The sequence below is a fragment of the Lichenostomus cassidix genome, chromosome 3 (assembly GCF_008360975.1).
Source record: "Lichenostomus cassidix isolate B80296 chromosome 3, HeHo_3.0, whole genome shotgun sequence".
Classification (NCBI taxonomy): domain Eukaryota; kingdom Metazoa; phylum Chordata; class Aves; order Passeriformes; family Meliphagidae; genus Lichenostomus; species Lichenostomus cassidix.
Genome location: NC_139483.1, coordinates 25,757,243 through 25,780,061, shown reverse-complemented (window position 1 = coordinate 25,780,061; position 22,819 = coordinate 25,757,243). Strand labels below are relative to the sequence as shown.

General features: G+C 36.1%; 1 protein-coding gene across 4 annotated transcripts in view; it reads left to right on the top strand.

The window, feature by feature from the left end:
• SRBD1 (S1 RNA binding domain 1) overlaps positions 1 to 22,819 on the top strand; it is a 126,935-nt gene that overhangs the window by 14,962 nt on the left and 89,154 nt on the right. For all 4 annotated transcript variants that reach the window (XM_085055002.1, XM_085055000.1, XM_085055001.1 and 1 more), the window contains 6 exons: positions 904 to 1,039; positions 6,129 to 6,232; positions 10,991 to 11,098; positions 17,188 to 17,345; positions 18,505 to 18,595; positions 19,640 to 19,747. In XM_085055002.1, the coding sequence (XP_084911128.1) occupies positions 904 to 1,039; positions 6,129 to 6,232; positions 10,991 to 11,098; positions 17,188 to 17,345; positions 18,505 to 18,595; positions 19,640 to 19,747 (705 nt within the window). The remainder of the gene's footprint in view (positions 1 to 903; positions 1,040 to 6,128; positions 6,233 to 10,990; positions 11,099 to 17,187; positions 17,346 to 18,504; positions 18,596 to 19,639; positions 19,748 to 22,819) is intronic.

Below are 22,819 nucleotides of genomic sequence, written 5' to 3'. Positions count from 1 at the left end.
AACTAGTATGCAGTGATGGTTGATTTTGGCATTGGTAGTCAGTAAGGCAAACAAATATGTCTGTTTTTAAAGCAAGACTTACTGATCCTTTAATTGTGTTAGCTGAATTTAAGTTTTCTTACATTACCCAACTTTGTCATGTCTGGGGCATTGGTGTGACAGGGTAATAGTCACTTGTTGTTTTATTTTGTCTGCTGTGTGCCATCTGGGATAGAGAAGAGAGTTATCAAAGGACATGCACCGCCTTGGGAGCAGTGTGATAATTTCATTGGAGGGGTTGTTTTGTAAGGGATGTGCTGTCACCATCTGACTGTCACATTATTTTGACCACCGGAAGTTCCTTATTTGAATACTCAATGCTTTACAGATGAATCCTGTTGATCTGAAGTGTGTTGTATGTATGGTAATCATGAGTGGCATTCAGGAAGCTATCTGTTTGGGATCCCTGTTGTTCCTAAAAATAATGAAAACTTTTATGGGTGTTAAATGCAAAAAGCAAGAAATTAATTTTGAGGCTGGGTAGGTTCAAGACAGATGTTGCATTTCTATTATATGGATAACTACTCTAATATTTTTGCAACTTCCCAAAATTTGTTGTGTGAAGTTGAACTGGTAACTGTCCAAACTGAAGTGCAGGTGGTGGCTCTTGAGTTTCCATCCCCTTGAGGAGGAGGGCTGTGATCAGTGTTTTCTGCTCTAGTGTCTTTTCTTGGTATATTACAGTCAGTCCACATTATATCACCTCAGCATTAAAATGTCATCCAGTTCTGCAGGTAATTAGAGTTAACATAACTTGTAATTTAGCAGACTCCAAACTTTATTTTTACTTGATCTTTGCAGTAATGACTTATAACAAGTTTCATGTTAAAAAACCTTATAAAGATCTGATTTTCTTTTGTTCAGATGTCAGAAAAGGTACATTTCCATCCAGTCAACACTGGCAAAAGTGTCATCCAAAAATGGAAATGAAAAAGATATCGATAAATTCCACCTGTACCATGAGTTTTCTTGTAATATAAGGAATATTCAGCATCATCAGGTACAACTTAAAATTTTAATATTTTTTCTTAGAATTTTAACTGTAGTAAATGTTGCTTTCTTTTTGAATTTTGTTGCTTAAAACTAATTCTAAAGATACTTTCTTTTGCTTTGCAGTTATCAGAGGTAATAGAGGCTTTCAAATTCTTGAAGTCTGGGAATAAGCTCTTAATCTCTGTTTTAAGAAACTTAGCAAAAGACTGCTATTCAGTACCCCAAAAATGGATTTATTTTGCAAGTCATCAGTGTTCCCTTCTGTGAAGCATCTTTGGTTATCCTAAGCCCAAAGCTTGGACTTTATATAACTAGATAAACACGGGAGGGATGAAGCAAACGTAGTAGCTTATGAGAAGCTGTGTCTTGATAGCTAGGCTACCCGTGTTGCTGAAGTTCAAAGGCCGAAGTGTGATGCACTCAATGCAACTGTCAAGACTTATGCATTAATTCCTAACTAATCACCAAGTGACCTCTCTCTTGTTTTGGTCACAATCACCTAGCTTAAAAAAAAGTAAATAAAAAACCAAATGAAAATCCCAAACCCAAAGCAAACCATAAAATCACACAAAACAGACCCTCGTATTTTCTTCTAACTAAAAATTTCCTTTTCCTTTAGAAGACACTGATATACTCTCATTTTTTCTGTGCTTTCTATTTTAAACTAGTGTGTTTTGAATTAATAAATGATTAATTTATTAAAAAAAAATTCACAACATGGAAGGGCTGAGTTTTAAGCTGTTTTCGCCCTTCCAGTATGAAAGGTGCTAGGTGAAAGACTGAATAGCTGCTGTCAATAGACAGATCCTGTACAGATGTTTGAAGAAGTACCTGTGGTTGTCTTTGTAAAAAGTATGAATATTTACTGTACTTATATTGGTAACTATTTGGTGAAAAGTTAATTCTAGAGGGTCTGGAAAAGTTGATAGAGCTATCTGTTGGCTACTATGGTGACACTGACAAGAATTGGTAGATTCATTAGGAGATTGTTTTATGATGTATAGATTATTTTGTGTCCTTTATTGTGGCAGGAATGCTTGAGCTGTCAAAGAGCATTTAGTTTTACCTGCCCTCACAGTGGTGAATACCAAGATGTTCACCCCATACATGTTGCATAGGTTTCCTGGGATGATGGTATGATTTGCTTCTTGTCCAAGGCATCCTTTTTTTTACTTCAGGAAAACAGTTGCTTAGCTACAGCGAGGGCTAAAAAACCACATTTCCCAAACCTGATCAGCACTTTGACTGTGTGGCTGTACTGCTTCTTATCCAGGATGTGTCTTTAGTTTATCTGTTTGATGTTAAGATGAACTTGATCTATTTTGGTCTATTCTTCCTTGTATCTGCTGCTAGCCTGAATACCTCTTTCTTTACCCATTCTGGCTCTTCAGGGAAGTAATAAGCACTGATTTTGCAGCTGGCAGTCCTGTAATCACAGGATGGTTTTGCACACTTAAATGCTGTCTTTCATCTGTATATTTCTGTTATTGACTATTCTAATACATTAAATATTTTTGTACTGTGAATTGTAGAAATCTTGAGTTGCTTGTGCTTCACTGAGGTTTCAAGGTTCAAGCTGTGACAGGGCTCTTTGTATTAGTTGAGCAAAAAAAGCATTTTATGATAATTTGACGTGTAAAATTTGCAGAGCTCCCTATTTTGTAAGTATACTCTAACTTTTCATGTCTGTTTTTGGTTCTTGCGTTCTTTGTTCATTTTTCAGTTTCTTTCTCTCTTTTCTATTTTGATAATGAAATAAGGAGAGAAACTTTTTTTATCTGCCATTTCTTCATTAAGCTTGAACCCTGCTATTGTAGTTTTGAAAGTCTTTATCATCTTCATTTTCTTTATTACTTGACTTTATTCCCCTATAGATGCAAATTGCCATTTTTTAATGTCTTTTATTTTCTTGGGTTATGACCATCCTTTTTAATACCTAGAAGTCTTTATTTTTTTCCTTCACCTAAGACTGTGAAGAGGTAATTCCTTTGTGCATTTGAAAACTGGTAAAAATATATTCTTTAAGAAAAGAGTTCAAGATGTCTTAAAGGGAAGAAATTCTCTGGTTTGGCTCAAGATTATTAAAAGAAGCTTATACCTGAAAAACATACAGAAAAGCCTGAAACTCAGGGTGTCATTTGTATAAACTTACTAATCCCCCAGGTCTGCAGGTTAAATAGGTGTGTTTGAAGAAGAGTTGTAAAACTTCCTGCTTTGAAGACCTTCTCTACTGCTATCAGGACTGTGCACAGACAAGTGTTCTGAATGCCTTTAGGCAGATGCAAAAGTCAGCTCTAAATCACCTCTTTTCAGAGCTGCAAATACAGGACTCCATAAAATAATACACTGAAAGTTGTTATTACCTGAGTATGGAAGTGCTAGTAATCTTAAAGACCTACAGCCCTAACTCTGCTCTGGCTTACATGTGAGTGTGGGGGGTGTGCAGTAGCCTGGCACAATACCTGGAGGAGAATAAGCTGTGCCTTTATGACCAAAGCACTGGCAGCTGTGAGTATGCCTTGCAGTGTGTGTTGCAGTGAGGTAAAGTGCTGTGCAGTCAGATGTGCTGCAACTTGGTTCTGCAGCTGCCACATGCTGTAGGTCTGGGTTGCTTCCCCTGCCACTGTCACTTTGTCTGTTGAGAGATGTCATTTTGTCTTGTTTGAGTCCTGAAGTAATCAGGGCTGGCATATGGAGTTGGGTTGTTTGAAAAAGTTAAAATACTAAAACTGTAATAAGAAAAGAAACTTGGTTGTTCTAGTCAGCTTTAAAAGCTGACTGCAGATTTTGACATGGTCAGATACCCCAAGGGTGTTTCTGGCTGGAACATTTTGCTAGCGGGAGGTTCAGTCACAGCTTCTTTCTTTGGCAGCAAGGAGAACCTGACTGGAGTCTCTTAGGACATAGTTGAGGAGCAATACCAACACTGTCAAAACTAAGGAAAAAATCTTTCAAGAGTTTATTTGAATTTTTGACTAATTGTAAACAGTTCAGTGTTTGTGTACGCCTTAGGGTTGCTTTCCTGTATTTGGAGATGACTGAAATAGTGGGAGGAAAAGAATTTATGAATAAAGTGTAACATATGAGGCAAGTGCTCTATTTTCAACCTCATACTTTAAAAGCAATTAGAAATTAAAGTCCTTGGCAAAGTATGCAGAACTTATTCTGTGAGTCTAAGTCAATATGCAATATATAAGAGAGCTGTGCAAAATGAAGCATATTGTGTTTTTATGATAAACAGTGTAAGGTTTGATGAATCTTGTGACTGGATCATATTGTTGTTCTTGCTTTCTTTGAAAAATGTATGTTGTTTTAAACAGCCCTTGCCCTGGATCTGTTCCAGTCTTAGATAAAAACAGTCTTTCCACAAGTGAAGACTGCCTTGTATCTAGAATAGCCAGATTTTTACCTGTTACTTAAAAAAACTGCTAAAGAAAAAGACCTTTATTATATTAGAGGGAGAAATTGAGTAATTCCTTTCTTAATTGAGCATTTATTGGATGATAATTTTTGTATGAATGCATCACTTAGAACAGGATAGGCAGATTGTTTAAGAATAAAAAATATAAATAATATTAGTGACTGCATTAACAGCTGGTTTAAGTTCAGGTGACTGACACATTCTGCAGATGGAGTGCCAGGAAACAAAATGAGATGCAAATATTGACCCTGCTGACAGCATGCTGAATGATGACATTATAATTCTATCAGATATATTCTCTGTTGTGAGCATCACTTTGATTTCATTTCAAGTTGACATTTAAGTTTCTTTCTCTTTAAAAAATAAAATCAGAATAAATGTGAAAGCATTTGATTTGTTAAAATATGTCTTTCTAATTTCTATGTGAAAACATTTGCTTTGGCAGTCAAGGTACCAGATGCTATAATATTTCACATGCAATCTTTATTATTAGCTTTGTTGTTCAATGATATGTCAGGCCTGGTATGTCACAGGAGCAGTAAGGCTGAGGAATATAAATTGGTACTATGTCCTGGAGTCATTTTAAACCATTGTATTTAACATATGTGACATGTCTGAGTTAGCTAGTGATTGAATTAAAGTTCATGATTGACACAGAATGCTCTGTTGTGACAGTGCTCAGGGCCTGCTACATACAGCAACATGTGTAGTCATACAGGAATGTCATCTTCAAGCAGGTTTCTTTTTTTTGTATTTTTCTGCTTTAAAATACTTTGGAAGGAAAAATGAAATCTAAAGATGTGGATTTTATTTGCTTCTGAGTATTATTCTGTTTCTAAAGTCCACTGGTCAGGGAGTTTTCTTAGTATTAAGGTGAACATTCAGTGTCTCCATAGTGAGATTAGACTAGGAGATACCTACCAGAATCCTCCAGGATCCACCACTTGGATTGTGATCCTGGTTTTAAATGTAGAATCACAGTCTTCCATTTAAAATTGGACTCTGTATGCAGGTAGCACATGTGCAACCCAATGCAGCTTTAGATCATGACTGTGCAGTTATGTACACAGGACTGTCAGAAATACAGCATATCCAAGTGCATATGCTTTAAGGCTGGAGTGTTACTGTAAAGAGAGTGTTTACATCCTTTCCTGCTATTTTTGAACTAGGCATGAAAAACTAAATTCATCCTCGTTCAAATTAAGCTGAGTGCCTTTGTGTCACAAGTTCTGATTCATAATTTTAATTTTGGATTGATCTGGGGAAGGAAAATTGAATCTGAAGCGTAGGAATAACTTCCTCCCTTTCCAATGTCCAGTTCTGATTGGAATCACTTTTCAATTAATTTCTTAAGTTTTAATTTGGGTTATTAAATAAGATTACTCCACCACCTAAATTCTTACCGTCTTGTCTTATAAGTGTGTTTAAGATTAAACTGGATCCTGAGACTGCAGACTCCAGGAAAAATATATTGTTTGTTATGCCATGGCATGATTTAATCTGTGTTTAAATTGAGGCTGTTATCTGTACATGCTAGTACTTTGTGAACTGATTTACTGTACCACCATCCTGATTTGCTACAGAACGTCAAGCAAGCGCGTACACAAATGTTGATAAGTTTATCTTTTGGATATTTTGTGTGTCATCTGTCTCTGCCATTTATGTTTGCACTCAGATTCTGGCCATTAACCGAGGGGAAAATCTGAAGATCCTGACAGTGAAGGTCAACATTCCTGACGGGGTGAAGAATGAATTCTGTTGGTGGTGTGTCAATGAAAGGTCTGCATGGATACATATTCTTCCAGAAATCTCGTTTTTCTGTAGACAGCTGCATACTGAAGTGTACCTCATATGTCTCGTTACATTAAGAGAACAAATTAAACAAATGTTTATTAGATTAAATGAAATTAGCAAATGGGTAATTCTTATTCTGTATTTCCAACTGCTGTAGCATTATGATGAAAAGATCATGCCTTGGGCTATATTTGCAAGTTCTGGCATCATTCTTCAAGCAACTGATTTTTTTTTAAACATATGTGAAGGCTGCTGAAATGTGAATATATTTTCAAATTGTAATATGCATCACATCCAGTAGTCTTTATTGAAAGGACTTTGTAGAATCCTATAGAATATACTTCAAACTTTGAAAAATAGCTTCATATACCCAGTTGCAATGATTCCATTGGGCTATCTTGGATTTTAGATCTGTGAAGTCCATAACTTCAAGTTTCACAAATGTAAGGAATTATATGTTTTAAAAGAACTTGATGGATTTAACAGACAAACCTAAGTGTGACTGCCTTCAATGCATAACTCTCACATATTGTGTGAACCATCTCTTGCATTTTGATCTTTGTGTAAGTTAGAAAACTGGACTCTAAAGACAGAATTCTTCTATTTCTTACTGATTTGTTCATATAAATTTTCTGTGTTTTTTTAAGCCTGTAGTGAGATGTTTAATGTTGCATAATTTTGAAGATCTTTTGCAAAAGTTTAGGTTATATATTTGGGGCTTTGTCCAATATCTCTATCCATTTTTTCCTTGGAAACTGCACCTCAACATCTTCTGTTGGAGAATATTGTGATCCAAACTGTGCATCTTCCTTGCATGTGGAAAAGACAGGTTTCTCTTTCTCAGCAGTTCAAGATATTGGGCATTGTTCTGATGGTGTCTTTGAAACTCCTCCCTTCCATCCTAAAATTAAATAAGCAAAAGAAGGAAAAAAATATGAAGAAATGCACCTTCTAATGTAAAAAACTGAATGCTGTGATACTGCTTTAGCATGTATTTCTTTTTCACAAAAAGTCCAAGAAATGGATGTTGTAAAAATGTTCCGTTTTACTGTAGAAATTTAATAGGGCTGTTTCCCTCTGAAAGGGAAGAATAGGGCTCTGAAAGTATTAAAATATTTTTGGTTAGATACTATTACTCTTAGATCATATTATACCAACTCACTTTTTTTCCCAGGAAAGTATTCATGAAAACACCTGTTTCTTTGTAGTTTTAGTACCTGTAACAGACTTTGTCCTCTCCTCAATATGTATATTCCGTAGGCAGAGCACAGCTGTCAGTCTTGCTTTTACTGCATCTATGTCAGAATTTGGAAGCACTGTGGACCACAGATAATGGAACAGCTTGTGACTGCTATACAAATAAAAGTGGGATGTAAATTGAGATATTTTTGGTTGATTACACTTCTGTGAGTCATCTTGGGATAAGAAGAATATTGACCTTGGAAATGAAACTACTTATTAATACTTTGCACTCACGAGGCTATATATGCTTATGGCTTTTTACTATTTAAGGACATTTCTCCACTATTAGAAAACTTCTGAAGGAATGATCTTAGTACATCTTTGTGCATTAACATCTAGGACAGATTCTGATCCTCCTTGTTAGATTGACAACTGTGTTATCAAACTGACAAATAGTAAATGTGTATTCTGCCCTGCAAGCTTTGAAATGATTGTCCTAGGGTGGAGTTTGCGTTATTTTCATTGCATTGATTTGCTGGTTAGCGCAGAAAGTTAATCACTTGTTTGAGTCAATGGTTTCAAAACTTTGCAAAGGTATTAGCTAATTTGCTGGAGATCACACACACACACAGTCAGTTGCTGAACCAAAATTGCTACAGAGTTTGGCCAGTATTTTAGCCACAAAACAGTATCACCTGCTGCCTATGGAATTAGTAGCAAATTTTCTGAACTTTTTGTGTTGTTCTGAGACAAATTTTTTAGCATTAAATGCCTCTGCAATGGATAATGAGTTTGGAAGACTAGAGTTCCTTATTGCATTGAGCTCTATGTAGACGCTGTCTAAGAATATTGTATTTTTTTTTTTTTTTTTGCAAGTTCAGGATGTATATTAGCTTGTGTAAGCATCTGCTTCTATGAAATTTGCGTTTGTGTAGAAGACAAACGTAAGGGAATATCCTTACTCCTGGATTGTATTTTTCCCCAGAAAATGGCATCTCTGTGGTTTGACAATGTACCTAATTACATTAACACTAGAACTCTGCAGGTCCCAAAGACTTGGTTGTGAAATTGGACGCAGAAAAATGATCATTGAGAGAGCCAGAGAGGGGCTGCTTAGCTGGCTTTGAGTGTAAAAACAACATGGAGTTGTTCGTTGGGATGGGGCGAGAGTTTGTTCCAAAGCGGGATTGCAGCCTTGAAAATGAAGTTTCCTGTTCAATAATATTTTTACATTTTCCAGTCAAAATTCTCAGATCCTGTGTAGAGCCCCTGGTACAGGCCTTAAAGGCTTGCTTTGTCTGTGGTTACTAATTTGGTACATATTTTGTATAATGTCTTGGAGGAACACAAAGGTCTGCTGTTTGTCCTTCAGATCTAAAAGCCTAGCTAGGCTCTTCCTGGAACATTTGCTAATCAGTACTGGTGGCTCTCAGCATGGACTCTGTTAATTCTGTTGATGTGTAGTTTCACCCTCTGGTGTATCAGCCATGTCTAAGCCATTTATGTTTGTTGTGGTCCCTGTTGTGAGCATTTGCACGTGGAGAGCTGATGATCAGAGTAAGATGATATTATTTATATGGAGCTTTTTAAAAATTCGGCTTTGAAAGTTACATCTTGATTAAATAATCAAGAAAAGTCCATTCTTAGAGGGAGGCTTAACTAGGCTGTGATGATCTTTAAAAATATACACACATGATTTTGCTTTGCTTTTTGCAGCACAGTGGGTTTTTCTTTTCTCTCATGAAGTAATGAAATTATTAAACTGCAGTATTTGCTATGATTGAACTTGCTGTTTGAATGTTTCCTCATTTGTAGCAATTTCTAACAGAATGTTGCCTAAATTTTTAATTATATATAGGCAGGTAATAAAAATATCTGCTGTAGTAGCCTATTTACAGAGGAATGGTTTGTTAACTGCCTTTAATGGATAGAAGAGAGGGATAACAGCTGCCAGGTTTCCAAATTCATTCTTACCTGTGCTGAGGATGTTTTCTGGGGAATTGTAGTCATACTTGCCACCTGTAAAAACTTCATGTTTATAGAATGTAGTGGCAATAAGAGGGTTTAAAGCCTTTGCTGGTTTTATATAGGTGTGGAAAGAGTCTCTAGTTACAAATAAGTATAATAGAACTATTTGCAAAAACTGTTAGCACAGTGATGAGGTCATGTGGCTAAGCACTGAATTACAGCCCTGAATGTTGTAAAACTAAATGGTGAGCTTAATTCTGCGGCTGTGTCTGTCTGCTCGATGCAGGGTTGACTCGATCACACCTTTCTCAGCTATTATATGTACAGACACTTAAAAAAGCTGTTTCAGGAAATTGCAGATCCCCTTAGACAACTGAAAAGCTGTCTGGGTAGGAGCAATTTAGAATTCTCAATATTTGAGTGGCTGCAAGTAAACAAGGACAAAAGTAAAACTCAGTTCTGTTTTTGCCTGCACCTGGACACATTATGAAATGACCATAATTCTGCCATTTAAAAAAAACCAAACCAACCAAACAATAAACTTAAAAGAACTTACTTGGACATGTTAAAAAAATATGCATGTATTTCCCATTACAGTTGGGACCCAGGCATGTTAAATAATACAGTAAGTGAAGAAAACTCTTAAGTTATTAAGGAAACTCTTAATATATCTAGTTTCTTCTCCTCAATCTCAATCTCTTCTCATAGGGTGGACAGTCTCAGTGTGATAGTTCTGCTTGTTCAAGGACTCACATGCACACACCCCCCAAGCTACATTCCCCCACCCTTCCCCACCCACTTCTTCATGGAATTTTGCCCACAACAAAAAGATAAATTGATTAAATATCTAGGAGGCATTGAGACTGAGGTGTATTTTACAACAAGATTGGAAGTAATTGTCATTATAGTTATGTCCACTGCATAGTCTCTCTAGAAAAGAGTTCAAAGCTGCAAAGAGTTTGGCCTAGAAAAAGTTGGGAAACAGTCTTGTATTTGTTTGGTATTGTTTATTTAATTTTCTCTTTTCCTATATTATTATTTACACCTCAAATATATTACTAAGATTCCATTTAGAAGTTGAATAGAAATACTCAAGGCATTCCAAATGAAATTGAGTTTCATTAATTGGCTCTAGTTTAGCTCCTTAATCTCTATCTGGGCATAGGAGCCTTGTATCAGTAGTTCTGCAGTGGCACAGAGGGTGTTAGTCTTTTTAAAATTTTTTATGTATTGAGGAATAGCAAACAATGCAACCCTAAAGGTAACATGGAACCAAGTTCTTAGTTCAGTTGTAATAAACTTTGACTTCTCAAAGTGAAGACTGTTTTTTTGTTTTCCTTAAAACATAAACCATGATTGTGTTCTAGTACCTAAGAAGAGAAAAGTCTGTCCCTTGTGTGGTAATAGAACTATGAACAACTTCTCATTCCATTCATATTTGACTCGTTATTTAGTTGTCTAATTATTGTAGTAATTCTGCAGTTTATAGATTTAACAATGTGGACGCCTTTTTGGAAAATCCGTTTTTTATCTAGGTGTTTGCATATGTTCTTACAGTATTTCTTTTACTTTTCTTCTTCTGATCTTTTGCAGATGGAGGCCTAAACAATTTTTAAAACCAGAATTTATGAGGATACTACGGAGTTCAGTAGAGGATGCATATAAGCGCCTTATATATCCTCTTCTCTGTAGGGAATTCAGGTAAGCATGGAATAAATTTGTATTTTCCTATTAATGATTTTTTAACAATTCCCTTCCCAGTGTTTTGTTAGAATATCGTTATCTATTTGAAAATATCAGCATGTTTCTAATCCTCTGTGCTTACAGAAGAAATGAACTATGTACTCTTGGTTCTGTAGATTTAATTTCTGACCCTATCCAGTTTAGGCTACAGTAGAGAAATAATCTCTCTGTGATGACATTGTATGTATTTACATGCTAGATACATGTACATTTATCTAAATACAGATCTTGTACAATTGTACAAAACTGTACAATAAAGTACAATTTATGTCTGTATTATCATAACATTTTTATCTTTATTCTTGAAATAGCATAAACCTTGATGTCACCAAATTTTCCTGGCATCTCTTCATGTCCCAGCAATGGTACTGTCAGAGACATTGTTCTGACTCACTGTCTTTTACCTGTCTAATAGAACTCAGCAAAGTATTGTTAGGGTTGGAAGCACCCTTCGTGTTTGCCAGCTGCATTTGGGGGCAAACTAAGTAGTCCTAGTGTTAGTTTGATACTATTTTGTGAGTGTTGTGATGCCTCTAGAGAAGTTAGTAAACTTATTTCTGGCTATACTGTAGTATGATGTCATTGGACATGATGTCACTTCTTAAGATCTGTAATATTGTTCGAAATGTAAAGGAAATTTAAAACTTAGTATCAAGTTAACATTAATTAAATAGGATATTTCATGGTGTAGTATAGGAGTTTACCACATAATGGAAATTATTAAATATGTTAACTAAAAGCAATATCTTCTAATAGCTAAGAGTACTTATGGTGTGATTCTTCTCTTCAATACAAGAGAAGCTCCTCAAAACATAACTTATTTTATTCTGGTGGGGGGCTATTTGGTATGTGACCTAAATATTGATGTCTTTTTTCAGGAAGTTCAAAATGAAGTTTGTCAGAGACTGTTTCTTGGACCAGAAATGTTGATATGACTTGTATCAAAATGTCATGCTAGCCAGTACCTAAAATCAGCAATCATATTGTGAAATGTAGGTCTCCTGTACTCTCCTGGGTGTGGTCTTGTGTGTTTGTGTTCAACTGGAGTTGTTTTCCTGACACTTTCTTTCATAAACATAATTGCGTGAATGATCTGTGTTCTAACCCGCTGAAAAGAGCTCAAGTTTTTAACAGCACATACTTCCCGTAGCTTTTAGGCTTCTTCACTACAGTATGTTGTGTCTACTCATTTCTTTGCAAGCAAGATTACTTTATTAATTTATCTCTTTTGATTAGTGAGCCTGTTTTTTTGCTACTGAGAATTCCACAGATTTCTGAAAATGCGGATTTCCCTTATTGTTTTGTGGCCATAATACATATGGCTACTCTTGGGGAAGCATTGTGTCTATTGTGGCCAAAATGTTGAACATCTCATGGTGGAGAGTTCAATTGTTGGCTTTTGTCACATGGGAGTGAAAATAGTTGTCATTCCTAGCCATCTCTACAATCAAACTCTTTTAAAATAAAGAAAAGGGACCTACTTTTTAGTGGGGCTTGGTTTTAAGAGAACTAAGCAAACTGAGATGGGAATGCTTCAAGGCTCTTTTATTGTGTCTTTTTTCCATGCTTTGTACCACAGGACTGTTGTGGACTGTTGTGTATAACACTTTGAGGACTGCTGCAGCAGTAGGTTGCTGAAGGTTTTCTGTCCTCTTAATCAAAAGGAAAAAAACAGCTTCCTTCCCTACTACTACTTATTAGATGTAGCTCACAAGTAATAAATGAGAATATGAAGTCTGTTCCTGAGTGGTTATCTGCTTAGAATTTACTCTTTGCTATTATGTTGTATGATTGGGGTGTTGGGATAGGAAAAGCTGAAACATCTCCTACAGAGAGGAACTTGAAGCACCTGACAGTATTCCTGGTCCCTAACCACTTAACCCTTATACTTCTATTTTCTTTCCGGACACACCATGAGCTGGTTTTAGGGCTCTTGCAAAGGACTGCTAAAGTATTCAATACCTCCTTTTAGCATTAATATTTCCAACCCACCTCCTGCTGTTCTTTTTTCTTTTTATTATCATTAAATGTTGGAACAGAAAGTTTCCAAGAGTGTATTGAAATTGCTGGTGCTTCTAGTGATCAGAAGAAAAATGAAACTTGCCAGCGAGACGATTACCTTACTTATTGTTTAATTTCCTTTCTTCCATTCTGTCAGATATCATTTCTTGTATCTGGTATAATAATGTCCAGTGTTGCTTTTGGCTCTTTGAAATACATTTTATCTTGTTGCAGTACTGCATGGAATGATTCTGTCAGGGTTTCATGAAAGTGATGTGGTATGGGCATATTTTTTGATGGATAATCCTTTCATAATTTTCCACGATTTCTTGCAGAGTGCTTTCTCTCTGTCTTCAGGGACACAAACATTTCTCTGTATATCTTGTTTCACACCTGAAGCTAGTTTGCAGATATTTTTCCGCAGAAAGAATTGCATCTTAGACTGTGCATGGGAGTAGGGAATTTTAAATCTCAATTTAAAAACTGAATCTTATAACATTGAATATAGAAGCTAGTAGGTCATGATTAGGTTATTTGCTTTTATTACAGTACACCTGTTAGTGATATACAGTCTGAGTGCTTTCTAGACTTCAAGGGTGGGGCTTGGAGTCCTGACTTAGTTGATATTTTTTCATAAAGTACAAATGAAAGAGTTTTGAGGTTTATTTATTTGGTGGTTTGTTGGTTTTTTCCCCCAAAATAGTAATTTTCTTCATGTTTAGAGATGAGGGCTGCTCTCTGCCGTTTATCTCTGCCATTTTAATGAGAGTTGTTGTAAATTGAGAAGTGTGAAGCTGGACATCTTACCATTTGGATGAAGGCAGAAATACACTGAAAAAGAGAAAGATATTAGATTGTTTCAGGTAGCTTGATGGGTTTTTGTTTTTTCTTTTTGATTTTTTTCCAAAGGATCAAATGATTATACCAAGCTTGAAGTTAAGGGCCACTGCTTTGGACAGTAGATCATGTAATTGATACAAGTGTTAAGTGAGGGACAGTGAGAAAAGAGATGTCTATATTTGAAATTTAAAAATACAGGATATTATGTAATAGAACTGACATTCCCCCTACGCACCTGGCAATTTCAGTAACATTTCCTGTTACTGGAAAAGTTTCTATATGTCCATGCCAATTTTAAACATGATTTCCATAAGGCTGACATAACTAATAGCATGTGTTTAGGGGCAATTTTAATTTCTGCTCAAGTCTCCCTTCATAGATGGACTGATAGGAATTTGCAGTGTGGGAGGACTTGGCCTTGTGGGCAGCTGGGAACCTGGATCTTTGGGATAGATGGAAAGATGGAACTTGGCCTGTCTTTGTACAAAGCCTCTGGTCCAAGGGCATTCCCTTCCCTTGGTTACAAGCCACTTTTAACCTTCATTTGCATGCATGGGTGCCTGGTTGATTCTCTGTTGTGTGTGTGTATATGCAAGACCCATACTTCTATGAGGCTTAGGTATTTGCTCTTTTTTTCTCTGGTCTCTCATAAGTGGCATCTGGTTGTTCTGTCTCTGGACTCTCCCTGGAGAAGCTTTTTCTGTGGTTTGGGTTATTTTTTTCTATTATTAAAAAAAGTAGAGAAGGGAAGAATGGGAGAAGGATACTCCAAGGGTGAATGATCTGGAAATGAAATGGCAACTGAAATTCAGTGGAATGAATGTAAAATGATGTTTTCAAGAGGAAGTAGTTATCTTTTTACAAATAAAACTATTAGTTCTGAGCTATCCTGCCACGGGAGAGACACTTTGGCACTGTGGAAGGTAGCTCCATATAAATGTTACGTGCTCAGAAGATTATTTAGTTAAGGAATAAAGACAAAGAATCATTGATGTATTTGGCTCGTATTTGGAATATTGTTGTCCATTTTGGCCCTCTCACATGGGGATGGAAGGAAGATGTAGGAAAACAAGTCCCTGGAACTGGAAAAGGCCCAGTGAAGGGGGATGAGGTATGAAATAACTTTCTTGGAAAGAAAAAAAATTATTACACTATGACTTCAACTCGGAAAAGGGAGGACTTAAAGATAAATGGTGTGTGAAGAGTGGTACAAGGTTTCTAGGGATAAATTTTTACTCCCCTCCAGTATAAGGCTATGGGGAACATAATAAAAAGAATAGGTTTCCAGCCAAAAGGTGGTAGCTATTTACAGTTTGTGATGGAGCTGCAAAACTCACTACCAACAGACTACATGTATGAAAGAAGTATGTGTGGCTTCAGGAGGAGATTGGATAGTTGAGCAAGAGATCTGTTATGAGCTCCTAAAGAAAGTCATGTCAAGCTCAGGAAATACTTTCTAAGTAGTTGGAGGCCAGGATAAGTTTATGGGACAGATATGCTAGTGCTGCTCTATCAGCTCCTTAGGCAGCTGCTTGTAGTCAGACTTGGAGACAGAATACTGGGATAGAGGGACAACTTGCCTTACCTGAACTGGTGCAGCCATTTGCACCTTTGGTGACAATTTACAGTGTCTGCTCTTTGCTGAGGGCTGCTAAGGAGACTTGTAATGCATGTATGCCCTCGAGCATCTCACTTTAAATTGTGTGTGTGGTAATCTGATGTACCTGATACAGAAACAAAGAGCACATGGGTAGAAGGGAGCCTTTTGCTGTTGCACACTTCCTTAGGAAATGTTCCATCAGTAATGTGTCAAAGAGTATCTAGACCTCTTTCTAGACTACTTTACAAATGAAAGATGATGAAGGCTTAGTAGTTCTTTCTGCACCACTGTGGGATGAGACAGGGCTGACCTGGTTGTTTGGCTGGATCCTGGGCAAATTCAAGTCAGGCTGTTAAGTTCTTCCACATCTGAAAACTGCTCAGATCAGCTTCATATTCCATCATATCAGATAGCCCTAATTATGAAGGTTGTCCTTGATCTATTTGTAGCCTGCTTGTGCCGTGCATTGATTGACCAAAACAACTTGAGTAATTTTCCCTTTCCCAATTTTATAGGGTTAGTTAACTGTAAGGCAGGTTTTTTCCATTCTGTGAAAATAAACACAGATACTACTTTTTTTCAGTGACAGATAAAAAGCAGAATAGGGACACTGACGACCTTTAAATGAAGGCTTTGCTGTATTGCTTGTGACTCCCTAAGTGTTGTAGCTACTGACAATGTAATACATCTGCAAATGGTAATAATGAAAAACAAATCAGTAAGATGATGAATGTTTTTGTTCCTATTACTTTTTCATTTTTGTCTTTTTAATATTAAGTGCCATACCATGAAAAAAAATACTTGTCCTTGTCAGTCACTCTCTTGCTGGCCACGTCTGACAAGTAAGACATCACACATCTTGTACGTCTTCACTCGACAAGATTGATTTGTTTCTTGTGACACTCTGCAGTAAGTGTTCGTGCTTCAAGTTATCAAACTCAGACCTTGCTGCACTACCTCACTTCTTTCTTTTGAAGATCATAACTTGGAAAAGAAAGGGAACATTGTGGCCCCATCAGCTTTCCAGTTTAGTTCTGAGGAAGCAGAATACCCTCCTAGAAAAAACTCAAGTCTTCATGCGTCTGTGATGACTGTTAAACACAGTAGTCCAAAGACAAAATTAAATGCCATATGAGTCATGGTATGTTAGTAATTAATTGGAGGCACCCTTCCTGTTTCTCTCCAGTATCCTTTTTTTTATTTTTTTGCTGGGTAGTGATTTTTCTCAAAAACTGTGGAATTTTGGTGAATTCAGTCCATGCCACCTTCAAATATACTCTTCTTTACAATTGGGTATCAGCTTTGAAATGAAGCTGTTCTTTGCTCAAAATTATGGGTTGATGTTTGAATGTTAGTTTGGGGATGTACATTCTTACAAGTGTTTCTCTTGTACTTTTTATATTGACTGACTTTCTGGGAGCAAGAATGAGATGATCTATAGCTGATCCTTTTTTAAATAGGTGTCAACTTGAAGTGTATCATTTAATTGAAGATGATGGAAATTATTGGAAAAAGCCTTACAACTTTGGAACAATTAATAAGTGTACTTGAAAGGTAATTGAAAGAAAAATGTTTGGGCTTTTTTTTTTTCTTCCCTCTTTCTAAGATCAAAGTTGACATCTGATGCAGAGAAAGAGTCTGTGATGATGTTTGGGAGAAATCTCCGTCAGCTGCTTTTGACCAGCCCTGTGAGAGGCCGTACTTTGATGGGAGTAGATCCTGGCTACAAACATGGCTGCAAGTTGGCAATCATTTCACCAACCAGTAAGTTTCAATTCCAAACATTTTTGAAAGGACTGACAAAATCATATTCATTTAGAGTAAAGATACTTTCAAAACCTATTTTTTTATCAAATTGATTTTTTTTTTTTAATTAGCCTTTAGTGTTTTCCACACGTCCTGTTGTGTAAATTCCTTTCTTCAGCTAGCTTATGTGTAAGTTTCTAGCACCTGGATTCCAGTGACTTCTTTGGTGTTATTACTCCTCTCTCAAATAGAATTTATAATGCCTTTTGCCTTCCTGAATACAGGTTCAAATAATTGTGCCCCTCAGTAGTCAGCAAAGAGAACACCTGGCATTTTTATTGTTTAACAAAGAATTTGAATTTAAATACTTTCTATCATATTGCTTTTTTCATGGCTAGTGTCTTGGACATCTGGACACTATCAGCCCTTTTTGTTTAGTAGAATGTGTGTTAATGTAAAAAGTCAGAAGCATTGTTTTTGCAAAACTTGTTAATTCAAATATGGAACAGAGCCTTTCCACTTCATCCTAGTGTATTCAGGGGGTACACACCTCTTTAGGCCCATTTGTTGTTGCTTTTGCCTGAGAATATATCCACCAGCCCAGGTGGGTGTAAGGAAAGATGGGATCTTGAAACTTTAGAAGGCAGTAAAGGTGAGGTAAATGATTATGAGCTTTCATTGCACCATTAGGTATCAGTACCAGTTAAAACAGTTCTTTCCAAATGTGATAGATGGGATGATGACCAGAGCTAGCACTGCAATTCTAGAACTCCTGTACTGAAATGTCCTTAGACTTTCTAATTTTCATCACTCTTTACTGGATCTTTAAATTGTACTACACTAGAACAATAAATCTTCTGTAGTAAATTGCTCTTTTTTTCTGTGGTGACATAATACATTATATTTGCTAATAGGTTTAGATGCTCATTACTTGTTATGTAAATAGGTCTATCTGTTAATACATAGAAAATGTATTAACTTGTTTTGCTTTGCCAGCCAAAGCATTCTTACCCTATGCCAACCATACATTTCTTTTACTTGAATACAAAAATCAAAAGGAAAGATGGCTTATTAAGAAGCTTTCTTTGTGAATCATCAAATTAACTTCAGTAGTTCTGCAGGATATAGCTTTTGGACCTTTGAGGGTTTAATCAATTGGCTTTGCCTTTTGTTCTAGGTCAGATACTACATACTGATGTAGTTTACTTGCATTCTGGTCAAGGATTTCGTGAAGCTGAGAAGATAAAGAGGCTTCTGCTACAGTACAGGTATGCTAAGGAAACTTACATTTATTGCTCTTTCTTACCAAACAAAGTGAAAATCTTCACTATAGATATACTTGATTTTGATTGGAATAAGAATTCTAGTGATTTAACTGCAGGTTTTTTTGTTGTTTTTTTAATCTAGTTCAGAGCTTGCTTTTTATCTTGGTCTGTGTTCATGCTTTTATACTAGCTATATGTTAGAAGCACGTGAAATCAAGCCATGGCCATGAGTAAAGCTGCATGCTGTGAATGTATCCCCTTTGTCAATCCATTTATTTTTAGGAATAAAAGTTAGCATTCAGCTAAGACATAAATTTAGCCTTACTCTTCCTTCCCCTCACAACTCCCAAACCACTCATAGGTCTTTCCCTGTTCCAAAAGCCACATTAAGTTTCGGTACAGTTTTGTTAAGCAAAGAAAGTCCTGCACAGGTAGATCTCCAGACGGAATCGCAAACAGGGCAGCAAGATGGAAAGTTTGTGTCCAACTATGTCTGTGGACAGACATCTGGTCTACAGAGTCAGCTGCTGAGCTGCCACAGCATGCAGTCAGTTTGTCTCTAAGCATTAGATGGGCTTTAAACAAGGTGATTGGTGACTGGCTGTGGTGTGGGCAGTCAGAGGGAATGACCTTGCAAGCTGTTGGAAACTATGATATTCCCATTAAGGAATTAAGATGCTGATTGCTTTGGCTTCTGCTCTTTTTCCTGACTCATACCAGATGAGGGAAATACAAGGTGAATGTGTTTGAGGGCTGTAAATAACATTCCATTTATTAATATGTAGTATCATTTTTGTATTTTCTGCTTATATTACCACTGTACAGTTCCATTACAAATGAGTGAAAATTTGGACTCATCTCATGAAATCACATTGAAAACCTGCTAAACACAATGATGCTCCCAGGAATATATTCTGATTACATCTGGGCCTCATGTTATCTAAAATCAGATGTACTAGTCGTTGTTGTGGATTGAATGCTATACATGAAAGGGTATACAAGAATATTTAAGAATAATTTTTTTTGGTTTTTTTAACCTGCACAAAGCTGCAGCACTGTTGTGATTGGCAATGGCACGGCCTGCAGAGAAACAGAAGCTTACTTTGCTGACTTAATTATGAAGAAATATTTTGCACCACTGGATGTTGTTTACTGGTAAGATGCCTTTGCTGGGATATTAATCTGTTCAGCATTTTTTAATTTAACAGGTTGTTTTGGATGTAATTATTTGAAGTATTTCTCTTTATTGCCTTGTCTGTATTTGAGTCAAGCTTGACCCAAAGTTCTAGCCAAAGAAAAATGGCTGTAGCACTTTGAAGCATGAAAGTAGTTATCCTGAGTCAGTAAGAGAGACTCACTGGAGCATTTTATTTTTCCTTCCTGAGGTTCACTCTGTTGCTATTATCATTGTAACAAAGTATGCGAGAATAGCAACACTACCAGCTAAGGACCTGTTTGGCATTTATTTCTTGATAAATGAGGTTTAACTGCATGTGATAAAGCTTCTGTTGTCTGACTACAGTATGGAATGCTTGCTAATCCTATGGGAATTAAATGGCCTGGAAATAAATATTGTGTTAATACCTAGTGGAGGGTAGTGAAGATATTTATCCTTTTCAGACCTCAAATTTTATCCATTTGTTTGTTGAATTTGAACTAAAGTATTGTTCTGTTAGTTTGGATGGAAACTGTATTATATCCCTTTGTTTTCTACCATGCAGTACTACTCTTTTTTTAAATTCACCTTTATTTTTTTTCTAATGCATTTTGTGTTATTTATGTTGGATTATCTTTTGTGCTGACATTTAACAGCAGTATTTAGTTTTCACTGTCTTAGCATACTGAAATAAGTTTATGTTTTTGAAAAGATTAGGGCCTTTTGCTGTTCGAACTATTGTATACATTTAAAGGTGCCTTTTCTTCATTAATTAGGAAGTGATCTTACAGATATGTTTGACAAATATGTTATTCCTACTTCCTTGTGATATAATTTCACATGTTCTTTGTTTCTAAGATTCTTAAGTAAATTTGCACAAGATTCCATTCTTAAATCAGTCTTTTATTCCAGGAGATGTAGTAAAGGTTTTCTAATTGTAGTTGGTTGCAAAGGGAAAAGGCTATTGGAAGCTTCTGAAAAATTAGACATCCTCTTTACTGAATCCAACGTGATACAGTGGATGTTTAACAACTGTAGAGAGTGCAAAACACTTCATACTGTGTGGGTTTTGGCAAATGCTAATTTTACTGTTGTTCACTTCATATGGCTTAAAAATCCATTATGTTGCTATAAGCACTTTGAAATAGTGATTTTATTTATTGATCACATACTAGTTTATACAGAAAAATTCATTTATCTAATGCTGTGATTGTTGTTTTTCTCACTGGGTTTATGTATTTTTATATAATATTTGCTCCCTGTTTATAGTTCAAGATGATAAAATTTTCAAAGTAAGAGTTAAACTACCAAGTTCTTGGAACTGATAAAAGCTCTTGTGTAATAGGAATGAATATAAATGCTGTAAGGCAGAAGTCAGGTTAGTAAGTTGGTTGCATTCTTTCTCTAGTAGTGACTGATAATTTTTTAACCTTTCACTTTTTCCAAAACTTGTGATATTTTTAGCAAAAATCTATAAATGCAGTTGTTTAACTTGACGCATTAATTCCTGAAAATTAGCATAGTCAAAACCATTTTTCTTTACTTATATATTTATGTTGTTAATGGTTTTGTTGTGCTGTGCTCATATGGCGAAGAGCTAGTCCATACTTCAGAATTTGTGTGCAGAGCCCTGAGGTTCTGTGTTAAAGTGAGGTTTTTTTGTACATCATGTTGTAGGTGATCTGGGGCTCTTGACCTTTGTGTACTGCTGTTTGTATGTGAATTTATGTATGTGAGTTTACAAACAGGCTGGATTTGCCCGTAGATTTGCTTGTCTCTCTTCATATTTTGTCAGTCTCTGAGTTTTTTTTATGAAGATCAGGGTTTCCATATATCCCTTTCTGATAAATTAGTTTCCTGTACATCTCATTGCTTTATCCAGTGTTGGGGTTTCCAAGCCATGCTGCCGAGTCCTGCAAGGTAGCTACTTTTTCCTTTCCAGCTCCAGAAAACAGTAATCTCCTTTGTATTTCTTAGGAACAGAAAGGAACAATGAGTCCAGACATCCAGCCCCCACTTCTGATAATCCAGTGAAATGCCTGGAATTTGTTAGTCTGAGTTAAAAAATCTGATACTTGCTAAATGAGGAACAATCAGAACAGTGATACTGTTTGAGCAATAGGTGACAGTAGGTGTACATTGTGAGGACTGCTATTCCTTTTGAGGAGAACTATGAAAGGTGGCTTGGAAGAATATGCTCTGCTGATCCTTTTTTTTTTTTTTAACAATAACATCCTCCAGAGTATGTGCTTTGAGATCACAAACAGCTTTTCTGCTTTGATGTAGAAAATCTTTATTTGATTATGTTTTTTTCTCATGATAGACAAAAATATGAGAACTTCGTTTATATATAGGCTGAATACAGATCTCTCAGCAGTTCTGTGGAAACGTGTGATATGCTTTTGGATGAAGGGATCTTTATAAATTGTTTTTCAGTTAAAATCTCTAAGAAATAATTTCAGCCACTGTTGGAACAGTTAATTCTTAAAGAAGGTCTGCTTCAGCAGGGTGCAATTGTAAATAAAGAATGGATTTACTAATCAATATAGTGTTTGAACTGTGGGGAAAACAAAACAAAAAACCCCCAAACAAAACAAAATAACCTTAAAACTCCTAGAACAAAATAAAAACCATCCAATACTTGAACAGAATGAGTCATTTGCATCTAACATGATACCATTTCCCAAGCCTTCAGCTTCTCACAGGGATGCACTGAGCTGCACAAGATGGAAATCATTGCCCAGCAAAACAGAACTCAGCTCATTGCTGTGTCCAAGTTTTAGAGAATTATTAATTGTATTTTTGTTGAAAATCTTCTTCCGTAAAGGGGCTTGGCAGATGAGGCTGGTTTGTTTTATAGTGCTTTAAAACCAAAATCCCACTCAACATGAGCTGTTGTTCAGAAAGGTGGCTGATAAGGAGGTACTACAGACTTTGACTTCCTTGGCAAATAGTAGCAGTGGAGAATAAGATCAGGAATGATTATAAAAAAGTAAAAATCAGTTCATATTTTTATGTTCAGTTCATCATATAGAACTTGGAATCATGCATTTCCAGGGAAATGAGACAGT